General features: G+C 40.0%; 1 protein-coding gene across 4 annotated transcripts in view; it reads right to left on the bottom strand.

Moving 5' to 3' along the window:
• Positions 1-213: 213 nt before the first annotated feature.
• CLCN5 (chloride voltage-gated channel 5) overlaps positions 214-25,121 on the bottom strand; it is a 170,755-nt gene continuing 145,847 nt past the window's right edge. For all 4 annotated transcript variants that reach the window (XM_063660654.1, XM_054471850.2, XM_054471851.2 and 1 more), the window contains 9 exons: positions 23,822-24,009; positions 18,791-18,913; positions 17,662-17,868; positions 13,447-13,527; positions 12,637-13,179; positions 10,621-10,807; positions 8,966-9,364; positions 8,594-8,810; positions 214-7,329 (listed from right to left, as the gene is read on the bottom strand). In XM_063660654.1, coding sequence (XP_063516724.1) covers positions 7,239-7,329; positions 8,594-8,810; positions 8,966-9,364; positions 10,621-10,807; positions 12,637-13,179; positions 13,447-13,527; positions 17,662-17,868; positions 18,791-18,913; positions 23,822-24,009 — 2,036 coding nt within the window. In that variant the 3' untranslated portion in view covers positions 214-7,238. The remainder of the gene's footprint in view (positions 7,330-8,593; positions 8,811-8,965; positions 9,365-10,620; positions 10,808-12,636; positions 13,180-13,446; positions 13,528-17,661; positions 17,869-18,790; positions 18,914-23,821; positions 24,010-25,121) is intronic.

Below are 25,121 nucleotides of genomic sequence, written 5' to 3'. Positions count from 1 at the left end.
TTTGCCTCCTTATGGTAAAGAGTATTACTGAGTCTGTAAATGTGAAAATAAGTATTTAATAAATCTTTTTAAGCAGTGGGCCTGCCAGTAGGGGTTTGCAGTTGTGTTTTCTGCTACCCTCCCCTGAGCCTTCTACTCTGCCCCTGTGGTTTTCTGATCAGAAATCAATAGCTACCAAGTTTAGGGTCTTTAGAAACACACCAGACACCAGGGTGGATAAGGCTGTGCTTTATTACATGCATAATTACAAATCTGTGCTAAGTGAAAATGTATAAAGCAATGGCGACCTGGGTTTAAGCCACACAGAGAAAGGGCTTGGACAATCCATTAACCCTTCTGCCAATGTCCATTCCATTGCCTTTAACATGATTGTTTCCATTTCTTACAATTTGCATAGCACTTACTTGTCAACTTACTTTGAATTCATTGTCTCAGTTTATCCTCACAACAACCCTGTGAGGTAGGTAGGGCAATTAACACTATCCCCATTTTGCAGATGGGAACACTGAGGCACAGAGCGGTTAAGATCTCGAGGCTAGTTAGTAGAAGCATAGGGAATAGAAATCAGGTCTCCTAACTCCCCAGTCCACATCTTCCTTTTTAGACTATGTTGTTCTGCATGACTAGGGAGTAGAATAAAGCGAGCAGTGAGCCATAGCTCTGGTTCAGGCTATGCCTAGGAACAGGCGAGAATAAAGCTAAGAAAGCATGGCTAAGGGCTAGCAACACTCAGATAAACAACTGCTCTGGATAGCTCAGCACCAAACTTCCTGCGGAAACTTGGGCTCTGTTAGCTTTGGTTGAAGCTACTTTCTGGATGCCTAGTTACTGCTGATGTCTAGACATTAGCTTCAGCTGAACTTTCACCAACTCTCAGGCATTCAAATGTCGAGTCAGACAGGTTTTCTTTGGCTACTGCAGTTGGAGCCAGCCCTACAAAGAGCTTACTACAGAGAAATTCAAACAGTGGCCCATGGGCCGGAACCCAGCACCTCTGATCTTTCTGGCCTCATTGGCTCACTCAACAGGTGGTAGTTTTCCCATAGCCAGAAATGAATGGGCAGAGGTAAGAGCAGGAGGCTGGCCTTGGTCAAATGAAGAAGAGTCACCCACATGACATCACTGTCCCCTTTAGCTGACGTGACCAAGGTACTGACAGGGCCACCTCCTTTCTGGCCTATACGTGGTTAGCAGCATAGCTTCAAAAGACAGTTTAAGAGAACAAAGTATTAAACACATCATTTTAAAATCTTGAATGGAATAAATTCTTAATCATCACAAAGTCCCAAAGGACCAAATATATAATAAAAAGTAAATACATACTTATAAAAAAAAAGCTGAGTGCTAAAAAGCCAGGACAATGGGAGAGAAAGGAAGAAGAGGGGACAAAGTGAAATGGAGGAAGGAAAAGGAACACACTGGAGGACCATGTATTTTGAGGTACCCTTAATGTGATAGTGAGGCTGAACATTCCCCTCTCAGGCCACACCCTCTTCTCAATTTTGCCAGATGGCATTTCACTCACCAAATCTTAGACTGCCCCTGAATTCCAACAGATTTGGACTAGTAAGTAATATAGTTTAGCAGTAAATACTTCATATGTCTGCCTTGAGATGCTAAAGCCCTCATCACCCCCGACAAGTATCAATGGCTTTGGCCCTCACAGAGGAGCAAAGCCCTGTTGGTCCCATCAACTCAGACTTATCTTTCAGTTTCTGTTCTCAGAACAATCCTCTCCCTCCCACTAAGTCCACATTCAAAACAACATGCCTGTAATAAAAGAAAGAGAAATCTGAATTCAGGGCATGGTGGGGGGAGAGAAAGGGAATGAGACAGACAGCAAGGTGGGACGAGGCAGAGAGAGGAGAGGCAGAGATCTTTTTTTTTTTTAAACTCTCATATTTTTATATTATCACATGCTGTTTTTCTTCAAAAGGCCAAACTTTAGGCAAAGCATTCATTCAATGAGTGTGCACACAGAGGCTGAAGGCCCTTTGGCAGGAACTAAGAGGTAGGAATTTATGACTGTAAGACTGGGCTGGGTGACCTGATAGGTCCCATCCAAGAAATGCAAACTCCACACGTCACATACTTTCTTTCTTGGGTGATTTGGCAAAATTAGACTACACCATGGAAAACCCAATTTTGTTCCCTACATCTATTCAAACCTTTACCCAGATCTAGATGTTTAGAAATGAGAATGTGGCCAGCAAACATTTGGGGAGTAACTTAAAGTTGCTAACACCCATTGGTCTCAGAAATTCTCTCCTTGGAGCAAGCAACTGAAATATGAAACAGAGCAGAGTCAGCGATCACTCCAGGACAACTACACTGATTGAACTTCAAATTGACACAGCTCCTGAGCTCTGATCTGAGGAACTCTCATTTTTTTTCCATATATAAGGATGTACGAGGAGGCAAAAATATAAATTTAAAAAAATTTGCTATCAAAATTCAAGACAATCTATCTAAATCTTATAGTTTAGGAAATGGCAACAGATGCCACATTTCTTCATGAGCAGATGTCTTGGGTCGGCCCTATCCATAAAACCAGACTGCCCTTGAGCGAAACACTGCTTTGAACCACTCATTTGCTTAGAAAGCCTGGCCTTTGAAGCATTGCTTGACTTTTTCTCCCCTTGAGGCACACGATCAAGCAGTTTATAAATGCCAGAACGTATGTTGTAGGGGTGTGGGATGGCTTTCCTTCCACCATCTTACACCATTCAAATATTTTCTTACCAGGGCTTTTTCCATGGCCATAACTTTTAGTTTCTTCTCCAAAGGGAACCCAGGCAATCCCAGAAATGGCTAAAAAAAATCAAGGTTTGGCTGGGTGTGGTGGCTCACACCTATAATCCCAGCACTTTGGGAGGCCGAGATGGGTGGATCACGAGGTCAAGAGATCGAGACCATCCTGGCCAACATGGTGAAACCCCGTCTCTACTAAAAATACAAAAGTTAGCTGGGCATGGTGGTGTGCACCTGTAGTCCCACCTACTTGGGAGACTGAGGCAGGGGAATTGCTTGGACCCGGGAGGCAGAGGTTACAGTGAGCCGAGATTGTGCCACTGCACTCCTGCCTGGTGACAGAGCAAGACGACTCCTCAAAAAAAAAAAAAACAAAAAACAAGGTTTTAGGACACTTAAGTTCAGACCACATATTTAGACATCCATTTTTTTTTTTTTAAAGGACTCAATATTCTACCTCCCACTTACTTTCTAAATTCCTAATTTTTCTCAGGGTTTTTAAGAACTCAATGTTCTATGCACCAACCAAAAGATGTTTTCCTGCTTCCTCTGAACTGATGGGTGGCTTGCATTTGGCTCTGATCCAGTGCAGGGGACCCAGTTCCTTACAAGACAGTGTGGTCAGTCATCAGTAAGTACTTTGGCAATATAAAATATGCTGGCTGTTTCAAGTTCTCACCATTGTCTTCGCTATCATTATTAAAAACTCAAGTTCAAAGATTGCACTGTTCATTATTTAAAAACAAAAAACAAAAAACAAAAAACAAGAGATAGTGTGGGATAACAAGTGCATCTTCCTACTTATCACCTAACAAAATAAACGAAAATCAAGACTGAACCACAACAGGTGATTGAACTACTTAAAACATACAGCAGTGGTTAATTTCTATAATAGACTCTATTGCACGCTAAGTTTTTGAAAACATATTTGCCCCCCTCACACCTGAATATGTTCATAAGATCTTGGTTGTGAATTACTTCACGGCCTTAGATCTCACTAAACCCTGGTTACTTCATCATGTTCAAACAAAATTGAAGATCTGCTAAGAAATGTATAGTATGCTCTGCTCTTCCTGTAAAGGGTTTAGATTCAGCCTCTGGTGTCAAAACAATTCAACTGCTTTTCAGTTCAATCACAAATTAATCGTTTGCTTCACCAGCTGGCAAATTCAAAGTATCATCAATGTCAGCTTATCTACCAGAGGATATCTGTTCTGTGGATCTTACCACCTCTACTCAACAGCTGGGCTGAGCCAGGATGCTGTGGCCAGAGAAAGAGGAGAGCATTGGAATATGTTTCTAGCCAAACATCCAAGTAGAAATGATCTTTAAAGTTGCCATTATTTTGTATTATCAGTCCCCTGCTTTTCCCTCCAATATAACGAATCATGCATTAACTGTTTCAGGTTCTTTAAATTCTTTATATTGAAGATTTGAAGATACAAAATATAGCAGTTTCACTTTTACAAATCTATAGACTCTCATTCCTTTTATGGCTGGATGGCTACCAGCTACTCTTACTTGGAAAATCCTAACTCCGTTCAAACACTAATTGGCATTCTTTTGTAAACCCTTCCCTTGTGTTAGGCAATTTTCTCATTTAATACCAAAATAGTCTCATCTCGACTCATTAATTTTTAAATCACAAACCATCTAGTCTTTTGCCATTGAGGTACGTGGCCATTTGATGCTACTGACAGTCCTCCCTATACTGGTTGTATTTGTTGCTTAAGCATGTCCAACTGTTAAAGTGGCAATGGCAGAAAGAACATTTTCCTTCCCCTCAAGACAAGAAACTTCAAATGTCAAGGTGCTGAGCTAGCAGTTGAGAGCTCTAGCCGCAATTAGCCAACCTTTGAGCCAAACCATAGGATTGGACATATAGTGGATACCATATACCATAGCTACTTCTAGCATACAAGCTACAAGAATTCCTGAGAAGCTGAGGTTAATGAATGAGATTGATCAGGAGTGAGGTATCAAAGGGATATTGTCATTCTCTGGAGGGCCAATCGGTGCTTAGCATCTACAAAGTATACCTTGGCACAGTGTTATCTGATTTCTTGAATTTATTCTCTGAAGTAGCACCTTAACACTGGCTCATCTGTCTAAAATCAAGAACAAAGCCTAGAAGAAACACAAAAGCAAACTTGAGACACCCTCCTTATCGCTACTGCACTATGAAATATGACCAAACCTTTCATTGTCATTAAATACCAGAAATAGTAACATTTTATGTTTTGCAAACTTTAGTGGGGAAGGACAACTAATAAGACAGGTATTGGACCAGAAATGTACAGATAAGAACTTTGATTTCTACACAATATACAGGGTAGTCAGCCAAATAGTTTATATGAAGGAATCAGTGGCATGGAAAGGACAAAATATGTGGTTACTGAGCCATTACTATGATACAACATACCCCAGAAAGATTTTTTTCTTTTTCATTAAAATGCTAGAGTGATCTATTCACAAGGAGAAACTCTAGTGATTGCCTTGATTATTTTAAAGATAAAAATAAAATAACCCTTGGCTACTCAGTTCTGAGCAAAAAAAAGAATTTCAGATTTTGGAAAGACAAGAACTAGGGGTAAAAACGTCCTAGAATCAGGGATCAGCAACTCTTAAAAGGAGGTACACTGAAGTGTTTGGGGGTAGAAGGTTGGTGGGAATATGCAGAATGACCACTGATTCTGGGCTGGAAGGATGATGAGAAGTGCTAGGAACAGAGCTATAAAATGATCCAGGCTGAACTCTTACCCCGGCAGTGAAATCTCACTGCCGTAGGCATCCAGTGTGGAAATGGAGGCATGGCAGCAGCAACTGGGCCACATGGCAAAGAAAATGGCTGTGTGTCACCTCTGGTCCATGTGTATTAAGACTGCTGAGCCTTGGTTTACAATTCAGCCCTGGGAGTTTTTTGTTTTTTTTTTTTTTTTTTTTTTTTTGTAGTAGGAATGATTAACCAGGAGCAGCGCTCAATCCCAAACAGAGGATTTGGTACTAAGGAGTAAGAAGTGGAACAGAATGGAGGGGGAGTAATTGCACATAGGTAAAACTACAGAAAATGAAATAGTGGTTGGAATGATGATGGTGGCTCTGTAATTCCACCAAGTGTCCCCAGAGTGTGATTTTTTTTTAACTGCAATAAAGGTGGTATGAAATTGAGACAGGCACCTTTTCAATTGGATACAAGCACCTTTGGTGTCACCAGGCCTTGTCCATACCCCTGTGTCTTAGGATGGCTCTGCATTTTATTTAGAATTCTAAGGACTCTTGAGGGAGTCACAGCTGCCTATCCTGTTCCAACACCTTGAATATATTTGGAAGTATCCCAAGCCTAATTCATGCTCATGGGGACAACACACTCGCCTGTTACACACACTTATCGCTGGGAGGTGCAATGAGTGTCCAGCTATTTTAGTACTGGTGGTCTTTACAAAGGAATGCATGAGGATGCATATGCAGTTCTGAGTCTTCCCTGGTTTACCAGTATGCAGTCTAGACTTGGTTCCCTTTGCTGTTTTTACGTATTCCAGAAGCCTAAAGCACCATCATTCATGGAGGTGGCATCTGGGTAAGAGAATTAGTTAGGACCTCATAAACATGTGAAACTCCTAGTCATTGACTTTGCTTAGAAGTTTACTAATTATTCACTTCAAGGAAGCTGGAAGAAATCATTCCTTGCTACTAACAAATTCACGGCAAAGTCCTTGTCTACCAGCTAACAAATGCCACCTGGAAAATTACCCTTTTTGCAGACAAGGAGAAAGCTCTATAACTTATCTTTGTGCACTTCAAAAGAGTACCAGCAACAAGCAAGCTATAAAAGTCAATCTCTCTAAATTCATTTAGAAGAGATTAACCAAAGCAGCATTGTCTTATAATCAGAAATTAAAATTAACATAAACATACACACATAACAAACTAATAATGCTAAATATTGTAACAGGAATAAGGATAACATTTGAACTGAATCTTCACAGTCTAGAAAATACCATTACTCTTTTCCTTCTGGCTTTCCTTTCTCTGGTTTGAAAAGCAAAGCCCCTTAGTTTACACTTCGTCTTCCAGTACCAACAGTTAGATCCCAAAAGAGTGACTTTTTCGTCGGTTTCCTACAGGTTATAGGTCAGGATGGTTGGAATTTTTCTTGCATAGTTTTCAGTGATTGCATATTGGCTAACTACTTTTTAAGTTAAAAAAATCTTTTAAAAAACAAATATAATTAAACCATAGCAATCTTATTTATTCTTTCATGAAATCTGCCTAATGTAACATCACGGAAGCCTAACTGTAATTTCTCCTAAAGAGAAAATTAATTTCCAGAGATTATGTAGTGCAACTGGTTAACTTGTAGGAAAGAGACAACACACTAATGTGACTTCACCATCCAAATATGGAAAATGTGTTTTGGGTACCCAGTTAATAAAACATATCCATGGTCTGTAATGTCCTTCCCGCTTTACATCCAGAACTCTATGATTCTAGTTGAAGAGAATGGAATCAGGATCTTGGTTCGCCATCTGTGCTATATGCTTTAACACATCCTTTTTGGTAATGATTCCAAGCAATCGCCTAAAAGACAAACACAATACAACAAAACAAAAATAAATCTGTAGTTAAAATAGCATTCCCAAAGGTGATACTTGTCCTCCTCAGTCCTTTTCAACTTTGTCTTTGATCACTAGCTGCCCTTTCAGTATGAGATCACAGGAGTAGGACATGTGCCCCAGGCAAATAGGATGATGTGTTGCAAATAGGATGATGTGTGGGTTCCTAACTGTATGCAAGTGTTTCTACCTCTAGGTCTCAGACCCTGTGATTTCCTCTGGTTTAAATACTCTTCGCTACATATCTGAATCTTATCTACTGCAGCCCAGTTCAAACGCCCCTATTCCAGAGCACCTTCCCTGATTCCATGAGCCAGCAGGAACTCTGCCCTCCGCACAGCAACAGCATACACATTCTTTGCAGGCCTCCTCAGTGGCACTTGTCCTCTTTGCTATTGTACTATAACCACTGCTAGGTTCTTGCCTTCCTTAAAACACTGCATGCTCCTTGAGGGCACAGAAGGGTCTTATTCATTTTTGTGTCTCCCTGGAATCTAGTGGAGTACCTTCTTACATGGAGCAGGGATTCAGTAGATGTTGAATGAACCAGTTAGGGAAGTCTCCTTACTGATTTAAATCCTGCAAGGCATCTGTTACACCATTTAGAAATTTCAGAAGCGAAATTCTTATGTAATTGCTGGATTAACGTAGCATGTTTGGGGAAAAAAATCCATCCCTCTCCTCAACCTCCTTTATTTTCCAATAAAAATAGAAGGGTTCCCTTTACTGGATAAGAACTATCCCAGGAAGGAAAGAGCCATGGGCTTGGGAGTCAGAAGACTTGTGTTTAAAGCCTTTCTCTACTATTTACTAGCTGGGGAACTTTGTATAAATCTTACCTCACTGAAACTTGGTTTTCTCATCCTCAAGTAATAATAAGGAGATTGTAGGGAACAAACACCCAGCAAATATACTATTACCTGATGCTACTGTAATTTCAGTGCTGCCTATGCACAAAACACAGCTGTTTCCTTTGTCAGGGAGGAACTGGGTTATTTATAATACGCAACCAGCAGCTCACATCTCTCAAACACATGTTCTTTCCCAAACTCCCTTTACATTAATTATGATTTAAAAAAAACCTATCCACTTTCATCTCAGAGCTTCAAAAAGTCCTAAAAGTGCTACTAATATTCATTTAAACTGGGTTCTACTTCTTTCTACTTCTTTCTCTCTCTGCATTCTCTTTTCTCCCACAATCCAATTTGACTTCACTCAAGACTTCTTACCCGTTGTGTGTAACCAGGCACTGCCGCAGTCCCAGCTTTCGGAAAATATCCACTACGATCTCCATGGGTGTAAGGTCAGTCACAGTGAAGGGGCTGAGATCCAGGATGTTCCGAAGCTTTAGAGTGGGTGGAGTGTATGGTGGCAATGGAGGAGAATGCTCCGTGAAATAAATGATGGAAGTGCTAACAACCCCATCCTGTTTCTTTCGAGCATTTTCTATTCAAACAGAAGGAAAAAACAAATTGAAGACGGACGTGCTAGCGCTATCCTTCTGGCTCCTAACCAGTCCCCCCTTCCCTGTCTTCCCCCATTTCATGCATATTTATTGAGTTCCACAGTGGATTCCACTATCCCCTTTCTGAAATCCTTACCAATTGAAATAATGAGATCTCTTCGGAGGACAAAGCCCACAAGCCTTTGGGACTCCCGGGACACCACCACTGGGAAGCCACTGTAAGTGGTTTCACTGATTATGGTCTCTACATCTTCCACAGTCATACTGTCCTGAGTAAGGACAGTCAACAAAGGATCATTTCTCCGGGGTTTCATCACATCCATTGCCAGGGTCTTATGAGCAAACTCTTCTTTGGCTTCAAGAAAGGGGTATCCATTGAGACGGATGTGGGCATCATAGATGCCCTCCCGCCCAAGAGCATCTGCCACCCACTTGCTTGTCATGGCTGCAGCCATCAGAGGCACGATGTATTCTAAGCCACCAGTCAGTTCAAACATTATGACAACAAGAGAAACAGTCATCCGAGTCACCCCACCTGCAAAGAAATAGACACAGTCTACTCAGGTAGGCAAAATACAGGATTCTTACCATTATGGGCTTTTCCAGGAAAAGCTGACCTACCTGAAACAATGAGGTCTCACCTACAACTGTGCAGACCCCAGAGATTGCAAGAAAGCAAGGTCACAATGGACACGATTCAGAGTTCTCAAAATAACATCTACAAGAAGCCTTCTGTTTTTCTTTTTTCTCTCTCTTTCTTTTTTTGAGACGGGTTTTGTGCTCTGTCACCCAGACTAGAGTGCACTGGCATTATCACTACTAACTGCAACCTCCATCTCCCAGGCTTAAGTGATCCTCCCACCTCAACCTCCTGAGTAGCTGAGACTACAGGCACGTGCCACCACACCTAACTAACTTTTTATTTTTTCTCCAGTTGGGGTTTCACTATGTTGCCCAGGCTGGTCTCAAACTCCTAACCTCAAGTGATCCTCCCACCTCTGCCTCCTAAGTAGCTAGGATTATAGGTGTGAGCTACCATGCCCAGTCCAAGATGCCTTCTTGTTTCTTTGTTCTTTCATTTTTCTGTTGCTTCTTTTCCCTAATTAGAAAATACATGCCCATTGTGGAAAATCCAGAAAATATAAAAGAAAGTCATTATCTATTAGGTCACTGCTGATAAATAAGCAGAGTAAAAATTTTGAATGACTTTTTCAAGTTTTTTTCTGGCAAAAACATATGTTTTTAAGTGAGTGAACTCACATTATATGTTTAATTTTCTGCCATGTTTCCCCCTCTACTTTATGTTGGGAACATTTTGCATATTATTACAAATTTATATAACATCATATTTTAAGATGTTAAACATATTAACACTGCATCTTAAGATGTTAAACATATTAACATCACATTTAAAGGCTGCATTGTATAACATCATATGGATGTACCATAATTCATTTAACCAGTCCCTCAAGTGCAAATTTAGGTTGATTCTAATTTTTTGCTCTTATACTATGATACATATTCTTGTGCAGATATCTTTGTCCAAATTTCTGATTATTTCCCCAGTATGAGAGAGTAGAATTCTTTTTCTTTTTTATTATGATTTTTATTTTTATTTTTTTTAGTTTCCTCATTTGTATATCAGATGCTTTCTTAATGTGCTTGGAAAATGGCAAACCTAACTGGAAAGGGATGGGCATTTAAATTCTCCTACAGTCAATTGTGTTTAATAAACTCTTCTGTTGTATGTCACCTGGGTAGCAACTTGAAATTAATGCAAACACTACTCACCTAAGCAGGCTGCAGCCCCAACCATTGCATAAAGGCCGGGGGTGATGCAATCAGCTCCCTGACTACACCAGCTATTGAAGACGGTCCATTCCTGGTGGTAATAAGCCAGCTGTTCCATTCCTACTCCTAGAAGTCGACCTGCTATAGCACCAACAGCCATGCTAGGGATAAAGAGGCCAGAAGGGATCTGCAAAGAGAAAGCAATAGATGGTTAGTGAGAAATGATGTGATTGCTTGGCACATGGTAAGGGCTGGAGGACTGACCCTCTGCAAAGCAAACAGGCCAATGACAATTTAACTATGCACTATGCTAGCAAGTGGCTGTAAAGATTTGTGTAACACTACAGGGACTAGAGGTTCTCTGGGACGTGCAGGCAAGGATGACTGCAAAGAAGCTTACCCTGATTCGGGGTCCATCAGGCAAGAGCCTGAATTCTCCAGACCAACACAGAACTGGAGGCAGAAATTAGGCCTTTCCCAAAGAAAAAGGAAAACAGATGGAGTTTCTCATATATGCAGACATTTCCACCAATTTTGAATTCTTATCAACAATGACTACTCTTTATTGAGTACCTACCATGTTCTATGCTGGACGCTCTACATGCAAGATTCATGGGTTCTTTATAACCCCAGGAGGCAGGCATTATTATTCCCAAATGCCAAAGAACCTAAGGTTCAGAGAGGTTAAGTAACCCACCTAAGATCAAGATTTAGTAAAGACTGGTGCTGGGATTTAAATGGAATGCTCATAACCATGCTCATATATTGAATCTTAGCCCATTGCTCACACAAAAAGGATATAGCATATGAGGTTTCAATCTATTTTGTAACAGTATCAAGAAAGATTAAGCAACTAAAAATTTTTAATGAGATCATGACTATGGTTACATGATTAACCAAAAAAGGAAAGCTCATCTATCTCCCCACTCTTTTTCTTGACTCCTAGGACACTATAGTAAATTCTTAATATTCTGTACTGAGAGAGGGAAATGATGATAAGGATAACCAAAACAGCAGATTCTTTTAAAACAGCCTGTGTTTGATTTTGGAATGCATTTGAATCTGGTGTTCTGATGGTTTACAAATTCCCTTTAAGTGAAAGAATGCAGGCATGAGGTGAAAATTAACTCAAGAAGCACTGCAAAACTTCTCAGGGTCTCCATCCCTTCCCTGTATTGAGGGGATGGATGGCGTCATCTTAGAGATTACAGTAATGCCTACCTAAACTGAGTTGCTATCTCTTCTGGCTTGAATCTCCATTTCTCTAGAGAATAGAGGAAAATAACTTGGTAGTTACGGTGCTAAAGAAAAGAAAGAAACAAACAAAAACCTAGAAAGGAGGAGGAAAATACCTTAACAAATTTTCTTTTCTGGCTTCTTCTGAAACATGGAAATGGTAACAGGTACCGAAAGTAAAACGTGCCAGCCTGATGTCCACTTTTGATAGCTTAAATATTAACTAAGGATCACCTGTGAAATGGATCCCACTTCTTGACAACTGAACATTGATACTGCTGTAAAAACTATATTTAGCTATATATTGGGTTGAACCACAGGAAATTGCCATTTTAGCAGTCAAAATGGTCGAATCCCAGCAACTTCTTTGGTTCAATCAATATTGTGCTTTATTGGTAAACTCTAAAGCCACCCATAAGGAGTAACACTGTGCTGGTCAGAGATCATTTTAATATGAAATGTACTGGGATAAATACTTCACCATCGTTTTTGAGGGGCAAAATATGTTTTCCACAGAAAAGGAGCAAACATTCTTCCTAAAATTTCATCACTGAGGCTGGCATTTGGACAACTCAAGGCTTGGACAATTTGAGATAGAGGTACAAGTGTCTAGCAAATTATGAGAATGTGTGGGGTAAAAGAGGCTTTGGGGGTGGGGGAATAATGTGAGGGGGATTTGAAAGCACCATACGAGCTATCAGGATTAGATGATACCTGGGCTCTGCCCTCCAAAACCCACAGCTACACATGCAGCCACTGAGTCCCAAAAGAATTCCTCACCTTCATGCCAAAGGTGAATATAGTAATGACAATTTTCAGTATGAGTGTTAAAGCCAGCTGCCACATTGCACTGTAGACTCCCACACCAGCCGGTCTGTCAGGCAGTTCACCCCCCTTGCTTGTGTTGAAACGGTTCTCATAATCACAGAGCTTGGAGGAGTCCAGAAGGCCACAGTCATTAAACAGCTCAGAAATGAGCTCACTTGTGCTCATCCGAGTGTATTCATTGGGGAAAGCCAGGATGGCAGTGATGGCTGTCACGACGAGTACCTCTATGACAGGATACTTGCCCAACTGGGTGGTCTTTCGCTTCCGACACCAGGCAATGTTTGTGCGGATAAACAGTGCTCCCCACAGACCACCAAATATGCCCAGCAGAATGAATGGCACGAGCTCAAAGAGATGCCACGGGGTGTGAAACTCCACATAAAATAGTACCAGGCGGCTGTTCCCAAATGGATTGATGGAGCGTAGAGTGAATGCTGCCACCAAGGCAGCAAAGAATGAACGCCACAATGTTTTGAGGGGAAAATAGTAGCTGACCTAGAAGAAAGAAGGTGACAAAGCAAACTCAGTCAATACGCAGAAACTATTTCAGGTGAAATGTTGTGCTGCAGGCATGAGAGTCAACTAATGGATGAAAACTGCCCACTGGATTTCTAGTCACATGGTAAAGCACCAAGTTGGGGAGAGCACTCAGGGACTGGGATATACACAGATATTGTACATTATGTACAAAATTATTGCGCTGCAATGTACAAAATTCCTGACACAAAAGCATGGACATGCTGTACAATGAAAAGTTGTTACCTCTTCAAGGCTGAATAATACTCCACCTATAGGTGCTCCAAAGGCTACAGATACACCAGCTGCTGCTGCAGCCGACAAGACCTACAATCCAAAACTCAGAATTAGTGACAGAATAATGCTGCTTTCCTCAATCACTCAATCACATTTTTAGAAGAAATGTTAGTAGTTACTGAACATTTAAAAATACCTTTAGATGCTCCATATCATCAAAAACAAAATTCAAACACTGTATGCTGAATTTTGAATACACATGCATAGTTCACATGCTTGACCAGGTAAGAGGACCTTTCCTTTGTAATTCATTTAGCCATGTGTTTTATTCTAAATTATGCGCCGCCCCCACCCCGCATCTCCCATACTCCCAATTCAGTAACTGCATTTGAATTTCTAGGCCTATTTGTTCACCATGTAAATGATGTACTTACAGTGATGTATTTATTTATATAGAACTTTGTAAAGGAATGCTTTTTAAATGAGATGTTCAAGAAGGCTCTAATGACATAAAACTGAAGTCACAATTGGTTCACAGTTATTCAGCAGCTGCAAGTATTCATGCAATAGGTATTTAGAGTCTCCCGTACCCTGTGTCCTACTCCGTGCCCAATAACCTATGGACACAGAAATAGGGAGGTGACTAGATTTTTAAGAGAAGACTTAAGATATGGCAAGGAAAGGGACTAGGAGAGAGTGGGAGAGGAAGAAGGAGCCAAAGGGAAAAAGTGATAAAGAGAGAAAGAGAATAGTGATACTTAGAGACCTCCACCTCTGTGTAGGTGTGTGTGTACATGTAAAATGTACATGACAAACAGTAATAATGGCAAACAAACCAAAATTAATAGATGGACCAAGTCCTTTCATTGGATTCTGGTTGCTATGGACAGAGATGATTTGAAGAAGTAAATAAATATTTTAGAGAAAGTTGAACAAAATTACGAGTTTTGAAGAATAAAAAGGTCCTTGGCAAAATAAGCATATAGGATTATCTGGGAGAGTAGGATGGCTCAGGAAAATGATGGGGAGGAAGGAGTGGAATCTCTGGCACTAGCTGGAAGGGCTTTGAAATTCCTAGCTACAATGGCTTTCATTTAAGAAAAATGAGGACAGCCAACATGCAATTTGAGAAAGGGGATTTCAGTGACTATGTTTAGGATGAATTAAGAGACAGAAAGAATCGGGGTGGCTAGTTTGCTTTAATTTTATATTGTAGAGTGGAGTCTGTCTACACCCTTCTTTCTCAAGTCTGTTTTACTCTCAACCATCTGCCCACTTTGACAAGGCCATAAGACAAAAAAGAGTTGCCGCTGATGATGAAAGCAACAGGAAAAAATAACTGGAAAGTCTAAATAAGTGCTAGAAAGTAAATTTAAGATTCAAATACTAGCCGGTTGTGGTGGCTCATGCCTGTAATCCCAGCACTTTGGGAGGCTGAGGCAGGAGGATCACTTGAGCCCAGGAATTCAACACTAGCCTGGGCAACATGGCAAAACCCAGTCTCTACAAAAAAAATCCACAAAATCAGCTGGGTATAATGGCATATGCCTGTAGTCTTAGCTACTCGAGAGGCTGAGGTGGGAGAATTGCTCAAGCCCAGGTGATGGAGGTTGCAGTGAACTGAGATCACACTACTGCATTCTAGCCTGGCCAAAAGACTGAGACCCTGTCTCAAAAAAAAAAAAAAAAAAAAAAAAAAGATTCAAATACTGTCATGCACCACGTAACAATGTTTCAGTCAATGATGGACCACATACAACATGGTGGCCCCATAAAATTATATATTTTTACTGTACTTTTTCTGTGTTTAGATGCACAAATATTTACCATTGTGTTACAATTGCTCAAAGTATTCAGTATAGTCACATGCTGTACATGTTTGTAGCCTAGGAGCCATAGGCTATATCATAAAGCCTAGGTGTGTAGCAGGCTAGACCATCTAAGTTTGTGTAAGTTCAATCTATAATGCTTGCACAGTGACGAAATCTCCTAACAATGCATTTTTCATAACGTATCCCTGTCATTGAGACATGACTGTATTCATATGAGTCTAGCTGGAGAAATATATGGCATCTGTACAGAGAAACAGCCAAATCAAGTTCCCCTCTTATTTTATTAGAAACTATTTGAACAAAAATGACAATTTTTAGAATGAAAGTCCCCAGCAATCTGTAGTTTCAAATTCACCTTCATCCATGCAAAACCAGCAACAATCACTTCATTCTTAACCATTATAATATTTTTTTAAAAAAATTTCAAACACAGAAAAGATGAAAGAATAGCACAAAGAATTCCTATATATCTTCATGTAGATTCTGTAATTGCTACCATTACTGCATTTGTTTTATGATTCTATTTTTTTCTGAAGAATTGGAATTTCACTCAGAAAAGTCAGTTGCACATATAAGGCTCATGTACCCTGAAATGCTTCAGTGCATGTAGGATATAAATGTTTTTATGTCCTAAAAGCAAAGACAGTCTCTTCCATAATCACAGTTCAATGATCAAAATAGGAAATTTACACTAATAACTGTTATTTGATCTATAAATCTCATTCAAATTTCACAACTGTTCTAATAAAGCCCTTCTAGAAAAAAAATGTTTTCTCAACTCTTCTCTTCTGTTGAATGTCATTCTCATTTAACAACCTCACCAATTTAACACTACCTTTAAGTCCCTCTACCACATGACAGGTAGTTAAACAATCTACTCATATTTCCCCATCTTCTCTCCTGCTAGCTTTCCTCTCCTTTCTAACAGTGCTAGGACCTTTCTCCTTTGAACCAACAAAATTTATTCTATATTTGAAATCTCAATATCTTTGAGTTTCCTTCTAGGTCTTGTGGTTAATTTTTTTTTTTTTTTTTTTTTTTGGTTTTCATAAGAAATCATTAGGTTCCTGTTTTGTGAAAAATCCTTTTAAATGAAATGACCTTGGTCTTGACCCACTCCATATGTGACTTCTTTGTAATTCAAAGAAAATAAAGCAAGAGCCATTATTTTCTTAGGCCCTGAATTATAGCAAGAAAAAAGTAAACCAATGACTTGGAACTTTTTTTTAAAAAAAAGTCCTTCCTCCTCAAAACAGCATACATTAACAACTGCATAAACATGACAGCCACTACAGAGTTGCCGTGGCGGGACTAATGTAGCTAGGCTGAAACAAAAGGTAGAGAGAGGTCCAATACAGAGAGAAACTAATTCAAGTACAGTGTTAGATAGAAATAGAAAGCGAAAAAACTGACATCTGAAACATACACTGCACTTACATGTACTATTCCATAGCAATAAACAACTTCTTTTAAAATCTATTCTTTCTGTAACTTATTTTGTAAGAGAAGCAATATATACTTGAATAGAATTACATACAATAAAAAGTTAAAATCCTTACTTCTCCTTCACTACCCCTCACTCTCCCACTCACCATAGATAAACATTTTTAACAATTTGGCGTAGGCCAGGCATGGTGTCTCATGCCTGTAATCCCAGCACTTTGGGAGACTGAGGCAGGAGGATTGCTTGAGCGCAGGAGTTCGAGACCAGCCTGGGCAACATAGTGAAACCCCGTCTCTACAAAAAATACAAAAATTAGCTGGGTTTGGTGGTGCATGCCTGTAGTTTCAGCTACTTGGGAGGCTGAGGTGGGAGGATCATCTGAGCCAGGGAGGTCGAGGCTGCAGTGAGCCATGATCATGCCACTGCACTGCAGTCTGGATGACAGAGTGAGACCCTGTCTCAAAAAAAAAAAAAAAAAAGTAAAACCAGTTTGGGGTAAAACCACTTTCCAGACATCTTCTATCAATAAGTGCATGTACACTTTTAAAAAATATGAATTATATTATATACATTATTCAGAAACTGGCTTTTAAAATCTAATGGTGTTTCATAGCCAGAATTCCAAGTCAATATATATAAGGTTGTCTCATTTAATGGTTGCAAAGTATTCTACAGTATGAACAGAATAGTATTTATTAGATCAGTTCCCTATTGATGGACATTTTTGTTGCTTCAGTTTTTTACTATGTTGACAGACGCTGCACTATCCTTATACACCTTTGTGCACACACATGCTAGGATGTCTGTAGGATAAATTCCTATAAGTGGAATTGCTGGGTCAAAGGGTGTTTGCATTAACATTGGTAGAACCCTCAAATTCTCACCCCCTAAGATTGTATCATTTATGCTCACAACCAAAAAGAGACTATTAAGGCCATTCATTATTACCTCTCTGCGCTTGGCTTCATTCTTCCTGTATTTGTTGAAGCAGTGGCACAGGATGTTCCCACAGCAGCAAGCCACGTGCACTAGAGGGCCCTCTTTGCCCAGGCTCAAGCCAGACGACACTGCCAGCACCAAGGTGATGGTTTTGATAACCAGCGTCCACTTACCCAAATAGCCCCTAATAATGAAACCACTCAAGATAGTTTTTATCTGCAGGTTAAACACAGAAAGATTGAATATAGACTAAGGAAGTCAACAAGGCTAAGAAGCAAAAATCTGGACCTCATTATAGAAACTGCACCTTTTGAATAAGTGACATATAAATGCTTGACCTACAGTGATCCCTGTTTGGAAGGGAGCCCAGGAGCCCAAGAAAGCAAGAACTGTTCTTTAAGCTTTCATGTTCCCCCTCTTTTTAGGGGGAGGGGAGTGATAGTTGGGCAAGGGTGTATTGTAAGTATGAGAGTGTGCATATATGAAGGAGGAGCTGGAGAGGGAGGGATAGGTGTTTACCTCGTGTTACAACGTGGTAGCCCAAGAGGCATGTTTTGAGAGGACAAGGCTAATATCCCTGAAACAACCTTAAAGGTTAGGTATAGTCTTGATTCCCTGGCTTAAAAAAAAAATTGTGACTTATTACCTGGTCAGGAAACAGGGAAGGGCAAAGTCATCCTGGTAACCTAAGTCTCAGTGTCTTCAGTCACTGTCAAGCAATCTAAGCCAAAAGTAGTTAGAAACAGGGTTTTAACCATCCCATGTAGCCTAAATCATATTGTGGGAAAGGTGTCAAATGATTTTCTTTCTTTTGCCATGAAAAAGCTGACAATAACACTGCTTTTTCAGGTCAGAATCTTGGGATATACTCTGGAAGCTTTTTGGATAGGGAACAGGGGAAGTTTTCCAGAGCCTGGCTCAACAGGAACCCTCAGGGGGCTAAGAATCAACTCCCTTTAATTTCCAGGTAGCCCAAGCTGAGAGGGACTTGTGGAAAGACCTAGGTCTTAGATGGCCTCAGGATCTGATCCTGTTTAACATTCATCAAATTGTGGTATGTGCTGGAATACATATTAAGAGATTTTAACCAAAAAGTATTCATATTGTAACCATTTATAAACCATTTGAAGAGACTCACCTCAGGGATTCCAGAGCCACAGGCATAAGGCGCAAACACCTTGACAAGAGATACGGCAAGGAAGGCAAATAGGAGAGCCCAGAGGACGTACATGAAATAATTGACTATGTAGGCAAAGGCTCCCTGGAACAGGGGGAAAAAGAAGCTTGTTTTAGCCTAGACAGCTTCAGTGAGACATGCAGCTCTTCTGAGTAATGTTTTTTCAGGAAAAAAAGTCCAAAAAAAAAAAAAACATGAAGATTAAATTGTTCAAGACTTTTCTTTCTGAATTGTCAACTACTGAAACACTGTCAGGCCATTTACTACTGAAAATGAGATGCTTTGCTACACCCAAAGGAAATTTACCATGGATTCTAAGGATGAACAAGGAAAAGAGCAAACGGAAAACCATGAAACAAAATTCTCTTTCTACATGAGTGCTTTGATGGGTTTTGTAGTCAAATATATATGATTCCATGTCATTTTACCAAGAGTCTTAAGAGCACCCCCCACCCAGCTTTTTTGGAATGGCTGAACCTTGGCTTCACATCTGAAGTGAAGAGCGGATCTAAAGTTCCACTAAATTCACCTTTGGCTACCTACCTTGGTGTCAACTTCTCATAGTTTATATTAACAAAATTTTGGGTGTTTGGCTTTTTTCTTTGCTTTTTTTTATTGTATGTATTTAAAGTGTACAACATGATGTTTTATATATATACATATAGTGAAATTGTTACTACATGGAAATAAATTTACATGCATATCACCTTCCATAGTTACCTTTCTTTGTATGTGTGGTAAGAGCATCTAAAATCTACTCTTAGCAAATTTTTAGTATACAGCATTATTAACTCTACTGTACATTACCTCTCTAGACTTATTCAGCCTACCTCACTGCAAATTTGTACCCTTTGGTCCACTTCTTCCCATTTCCTCCTCCTCCATGCCCCAGGTAACCACCATTCTGCTCTCTGGTTCTGTTTACTCAACTTTCTTTTTCAGAGTCCACATATAACTACATCTTCAAGAAAATTTTGGTGCCACAGACTCAGGAACAACCATATAAGTAGAAAGTTTCGGACCCTGGCAGTACCAGATATAAATAAATAAAATGGAAACAACTATTTTTTAAAATGGAAAGAATATACTTTTTGAGACTATTCCCCTGTAATAAATGCAGCATGCCACAAAAGAAATCTAGCTTTGACCAGCAGGAAAGATTCATCCATATTAAAGGGCCTGCAAATAGTCATGTCTTACAAAAAAAGCAATTTTGATTAGGAAGTTATGCTTGCTGGTAGAAATATTAGGAATTGCAACTCACTCAACTTACATAAAATACAAAACCCAATGGACTTTTGACTTTTCAAAACACAAAACACTATTAAAGTAACTCACTGACCTAGACAAAGAGAACCAGAATGCTCAGGTTTTTTCTGAGTTGTAAATTTGACACAGGTTTTCCATTATCTTAGGCCCTCAGAGGAACACATGATTGCTATTTCTTTGCCTTTCCAATGTAGCTAAGGAGGAAGACTGCAGAGGTAGGAAACAAAGAGGGTAAGGGAGTGAAAGGAAAAGTAACTCAAACTGGCCAGAGGCAGAGACCAGGAGGCCAATTTCCTGGCATTTGGAGAAGGCTTTTTAAAACCTAGAGGAGGCCGAGACGGGCGGATCACGAGGTCAGGAGATCAAGACCATCCTGGCTAACATGGTGAAACCCCGCCTCTACTAAAAATACAAAAAAATTAGCTGGGCGTGGTAGCGGGTGCCTGTAGTCCCAGCTACTTGGGAGGCTGAGGCAGGAGAATGGCGTGAACCCGGGAGGCAGAGCTTGCAGCGAGCCGAGATCGCACCACTGCACTCTAGCCTGGGTGACAGTGAGACTCCGTCTCAAAAAAACAAACAAAAACAAAAACCTAGAGGACTCTTTCCCCAGGGAAGGATTTCGTTCATAAAAGGAAGAGCCAAAAAAATTTGTCACCAGAGCAAATCTCAAGCTCCAGTTTGAAAGTAACTGTTGGAACACTTACATACATACAGCTATAAAGGGGCAGCATGAGGCAGCCCTGCAGTGACAGAACAGTTCTAAATCTTGACTGTGGTGGTGGTTAAACAAATGTCCACATGGGATAAAATGGCAATGAACTACATGCATGCGCGCATACACACACACACACACAAATACATACATAAATCAACGTGTGTAAAACTGGTGAACTAAAGCCTGTGGATTGTACCTATGTCAATTTCCTGGTTTTGCTATGGTACTACATTTATGCAAGCTGTTGCCATTGAGGGAAGGAAGGCTGGGGGAAGGGTACTGAGGACTTCCTTGTACATTGTTTTGCAACTTCCTATGAATCTGTAATTACTTTTGTGTGTGTGTGTGTGTGACAGGATCTCACTCCATTGCCCAGGTTGGAGTGCAGTAGCACTATCATTGCTCACTACAGCCTGGATCTCCCAGGTTCCGGGAATCCTCCCACCTCACCTTCTGAGTAGCTGGGACTATAGGTGGTTGCTACCATGCCCAGTTTTTTTATTTTTAGACATAGGGGTCTCGCTATATTGCCCAGGCTAGCCTCAAACTCCTGGTCCCGAGGAATCCTCCCTCCTCAGCCTCCCAAAGTGCTGGGATTACAGGCATGAGGCACACCTCACTCAGTCCTTGGAGGAGAGGATTTTCTTTTTTTTTTTTTGAGATAGAGTCTTGCTCTGTCACCCAGGCTGGAGTGCAGTGGTGCGATCACAGCTCACTGCAACCTCCGCCTCCCAGGTACAAGTGATTCTTCTGCCTCAGCCTCCTGAGTAGCTGGGATTACAGGCGCTCACCACCACGCCTGGCTACTTTATATATATATATATATATATATATATATATATGTGTGTGTGTGTGTGTGTGTGTGTGTGTGTGTATATATATATGTGTGTGTATATGTGTGTGTGTATATATATGTGTGTGTATATATGTGTGTGTATATATATGTGTGTATATATATATGTGTATATATGTGTGTATATATGTGTGTATATATGTGTGTATATATGTGTATATATGTGTGTATATATGTGTATATATGTGTATATATATGTGTATATATGTGTATATATGTGTGTATATATGTGTATATATATGTGTATATATGTGTATATATATGTATATATGTATATATATATGTGTGTGTATATATATGTGTGTGTGTGTATATATATATATATATATATATTTTTTTTTGGTAGAGATAGGGTTTCACCGTGTTGGCCAGGCTGGTCTCAAACTCTTGACCTCACGTGATCCACCCACTTCGGCCTCCCAAAGTGCTGGGATTACAGGCCACTGCGCCTGGCCGATTATGTTTAAAATAAAAGAATTCCCCCAAAAGCAAGGGAAATACACAAACACACACACACACACACACACACTCTCTCTCTCTCTTTCTGTCACCCACCCTAAGTTGTAGGACTTCTCAAACTTTTCTACCTAAGTTCTCCTAATCTAGGAGAGTAAACAAAGGCATCAGAGTATGGGACAGGGTACCCGGGAGCAGAGCTGAAAGATTTTTTTTTTTTCTTAACAAGTATGAAATTTTGCATTCAATTTTTAAATGATTATTTACACATAATTTTTGAAAAAAAATTCCAAATATTCAGGAAAAAGTAATGCTCTGGGAAGGCAAATAATGTTTGTCCTATAGTTTCACCTACCCTCTGGCACACTGACCTTAGGCTAGTTTGAGAAGCATAGACCTAAACTCTCTCAAACATACAGCATGTATCTATCCCTTTTATTGAACCCTTTACCTAAGCCAATATGCATAGTCATATATGTATATAAACACTCCTATTTCTATCTTTATTCTTTTTCTATCCTCCTTTTCCCTGGACTGTTTGTATTTGTGTATGTGTGTGCACATGTCACCTCAAATTGTTTGTAGACCGAGGAGGGTAATATAAATGTTTAAAAGTACAAACATACATCCTAGTCTTGTTTCCCTCACTAACAAAATAGACGAGTAGTGAACTAAGATGGTACCTCTCTTTGTTGGCGGAAGTCAGGGTGGAATTGGGAGTTGAGAGTTTTTTGCTTTGTGCGCCTTTGTTTTCAGTGGGAGAGATCAAACATAAAACTGAGTGGTAAAATAAAGGTAAGGAACTGAAAAATAAGCCAAGTTACCTTGGCATCAAAAAACATATGCTAGGCCAAGCACAGTGGCTCATGCCTGTAATCTCAGCATTTTGGAAGGCCAAGGCAGGAGGGTCACTTGAGCCAAAGAGCTCGAGACCAGCCTAGGCAACATAGTAAGACTCCATTTTTACAAAATAAATAAATAAATAAATTATCTAGGTGTGGTGGTGCACGCCTTTAGTCCCAGCTACTCCTGAGGAGGATTGGTGGTAGGATTGCTTGAGGCTAGGAGGTTGAGGCTGCAGTGGTGAGCTATGGTCATGTCACTGTACTCCAGCCTGGGTGACAGGGAAAGACCCTGTCTCAAGAAAAAAAACAAAAACATATGCTAGAAGACAAGGACAGATGAAAATATTGATTTGATTACAAAATGGGATGATAGGCAATTTTATTCCTGGGTTTCTGTTATTTTGACATGGAATGCATTGTACTTTTTTCAATGTTCTAATGCAATGCTCAGGGAAAATCACTTTTCGAATATATATGCATAAACACATTTTTAACCCACTCTGTCCTTCATTAGAAATTATAGCTCACCTGTTGGCTGCCTCTGACACTTCTTTTGAAATGATTAGAAAAAGAGAAATTCAGTCACACTATGTACTAGTACCTAAGAAGAAACACCAGGCTTAGTAAAGCAAACAAAAAACCATTTTAAACATAAGCGTCAAATGACTCCACACATCAGCAGAGATGGAAATAGAGCTGCACTTAAACCACAGAGAAAGGCAGCTGGTACTGGTTCCCCTTTCTGTGGAAAGGAAAATAAAGGAAGATTCCGCAATTGCTGTGAGCACAGTATAAGAAATAAAATAAATGTAAGAATAAAAGTCAATGACTCATAAAACATCACTACATGTTACCTCATCTGTGCTGATGATAAGCTGGGACCAACTATTCCACTCTGGACATTTGTCTCTCTCTTCAAAGGTGACATGCTCAGAGTTCCAGCAACAATGTTCATGGTTAAACCAGAATCCCCCTGTGCATATACCTTCTTTTAAGTCTGTCATCCAATGAGCAGAGATGTCTATCAAACCAGCTAACGAACCTGATTTGTGGGGAGGGAGGGAAAGGCCAAAGTTAAAGTGAATCTCGGAAACTGTTCTTTGGTCATCAGAATAAGCTTTTTCAGAGAAAATGAGGGGAAAGGAATCAAAGTAACAGATGAGCACATACTTCCCCATTCCACCTGTAACCTCTTTCTCATTGTGTGTTTGCTTGATTTTCACTTATTATCTCTGCACTAAACACTGCCATCTGTGGAATTTCTATATAGAAGGGACTTAGGGAAAGCAAAATGGTTAAGTAGGAGCAAGGGGCTAGTGGGCCTGTCTTTAAGCTGAACTAACAGGGCAAAAACACTATTTTGACTTCAACTTTATGAATACTGATCCATAAAGAGTCAAGTTTATTAAAGATTCTTTTATTCTCATATATATATATACACACACACATATACATATATACATATACACAAGATTCAGAATATGTGAATTGCCCAACATTGAGGAATATTCTATGATGTTTATTTGAGATTGCTTAGAGAGGAGAGCTGACGAAGATTATGGGGAGAAGGGCTAAGCCTTAATAGCAGGATTGTGCTCCATGGACAAGGGAATTTCAGCAATGGCAGGAAGGCATTCTAGGCTAAAGGAGCTGAATCTATCAAAGCACAAACTGTGATGTGCATGGAAGGCGAGATGGAGCTATAGACATGTTGAGGCCTCCTGAACCTAGGACATGAACATCCTGAAGTTTTCTTACTGAGAAAGAGCAAACAGTATTATACACAGAACATTCACCAAACAAAATGATGGGGAAATGGAATCGTGAACTGGGGACTTAGGACGCACTGTGGCTAATAGACTGATAGGGTTAAGACAGTTACAGTAATTTAGATTCTGGCCTTCTCATCATTTCTGTCATCCAGATGAAGAAACTCTGGCATAAAGAAATTAAATGGCCCAGAATCATGCTTTAGGGAAATAGTAAAGCCATCACAAAATTCGCAGCCCCTGAATTCCCAGACTGTTCCAGCATTCAGACACACTGCTTCTATTGTTGCTCTCCAATGCTTAAAAACAAAATACCCTGTGTGTACAAGGGAAAGAAAAATATTCACTGACCACCTAGTGACAAGAAATACATTAAAAAGTTGAG

Source organism: Pongo pygmaeus, chromosome X (assembly GCF_028885625.2).
Source record: "Pongo pygmaeus isolate AG05252 chromosome X, NHGRI_mPonPyg2-v2.0_pri, whole genome shotgun sequence".
NCBI classification, from domain to species: Eukaryota; Metazoa; Chordata; class Mammalia; order Primates; family Hominidae; genus Pongo; species Pongo pygmaeus.
Note: the sequence above shows the minus strand (reverse complement) of the source record. Positions and strands in the feature narration are given on the sequence as shown.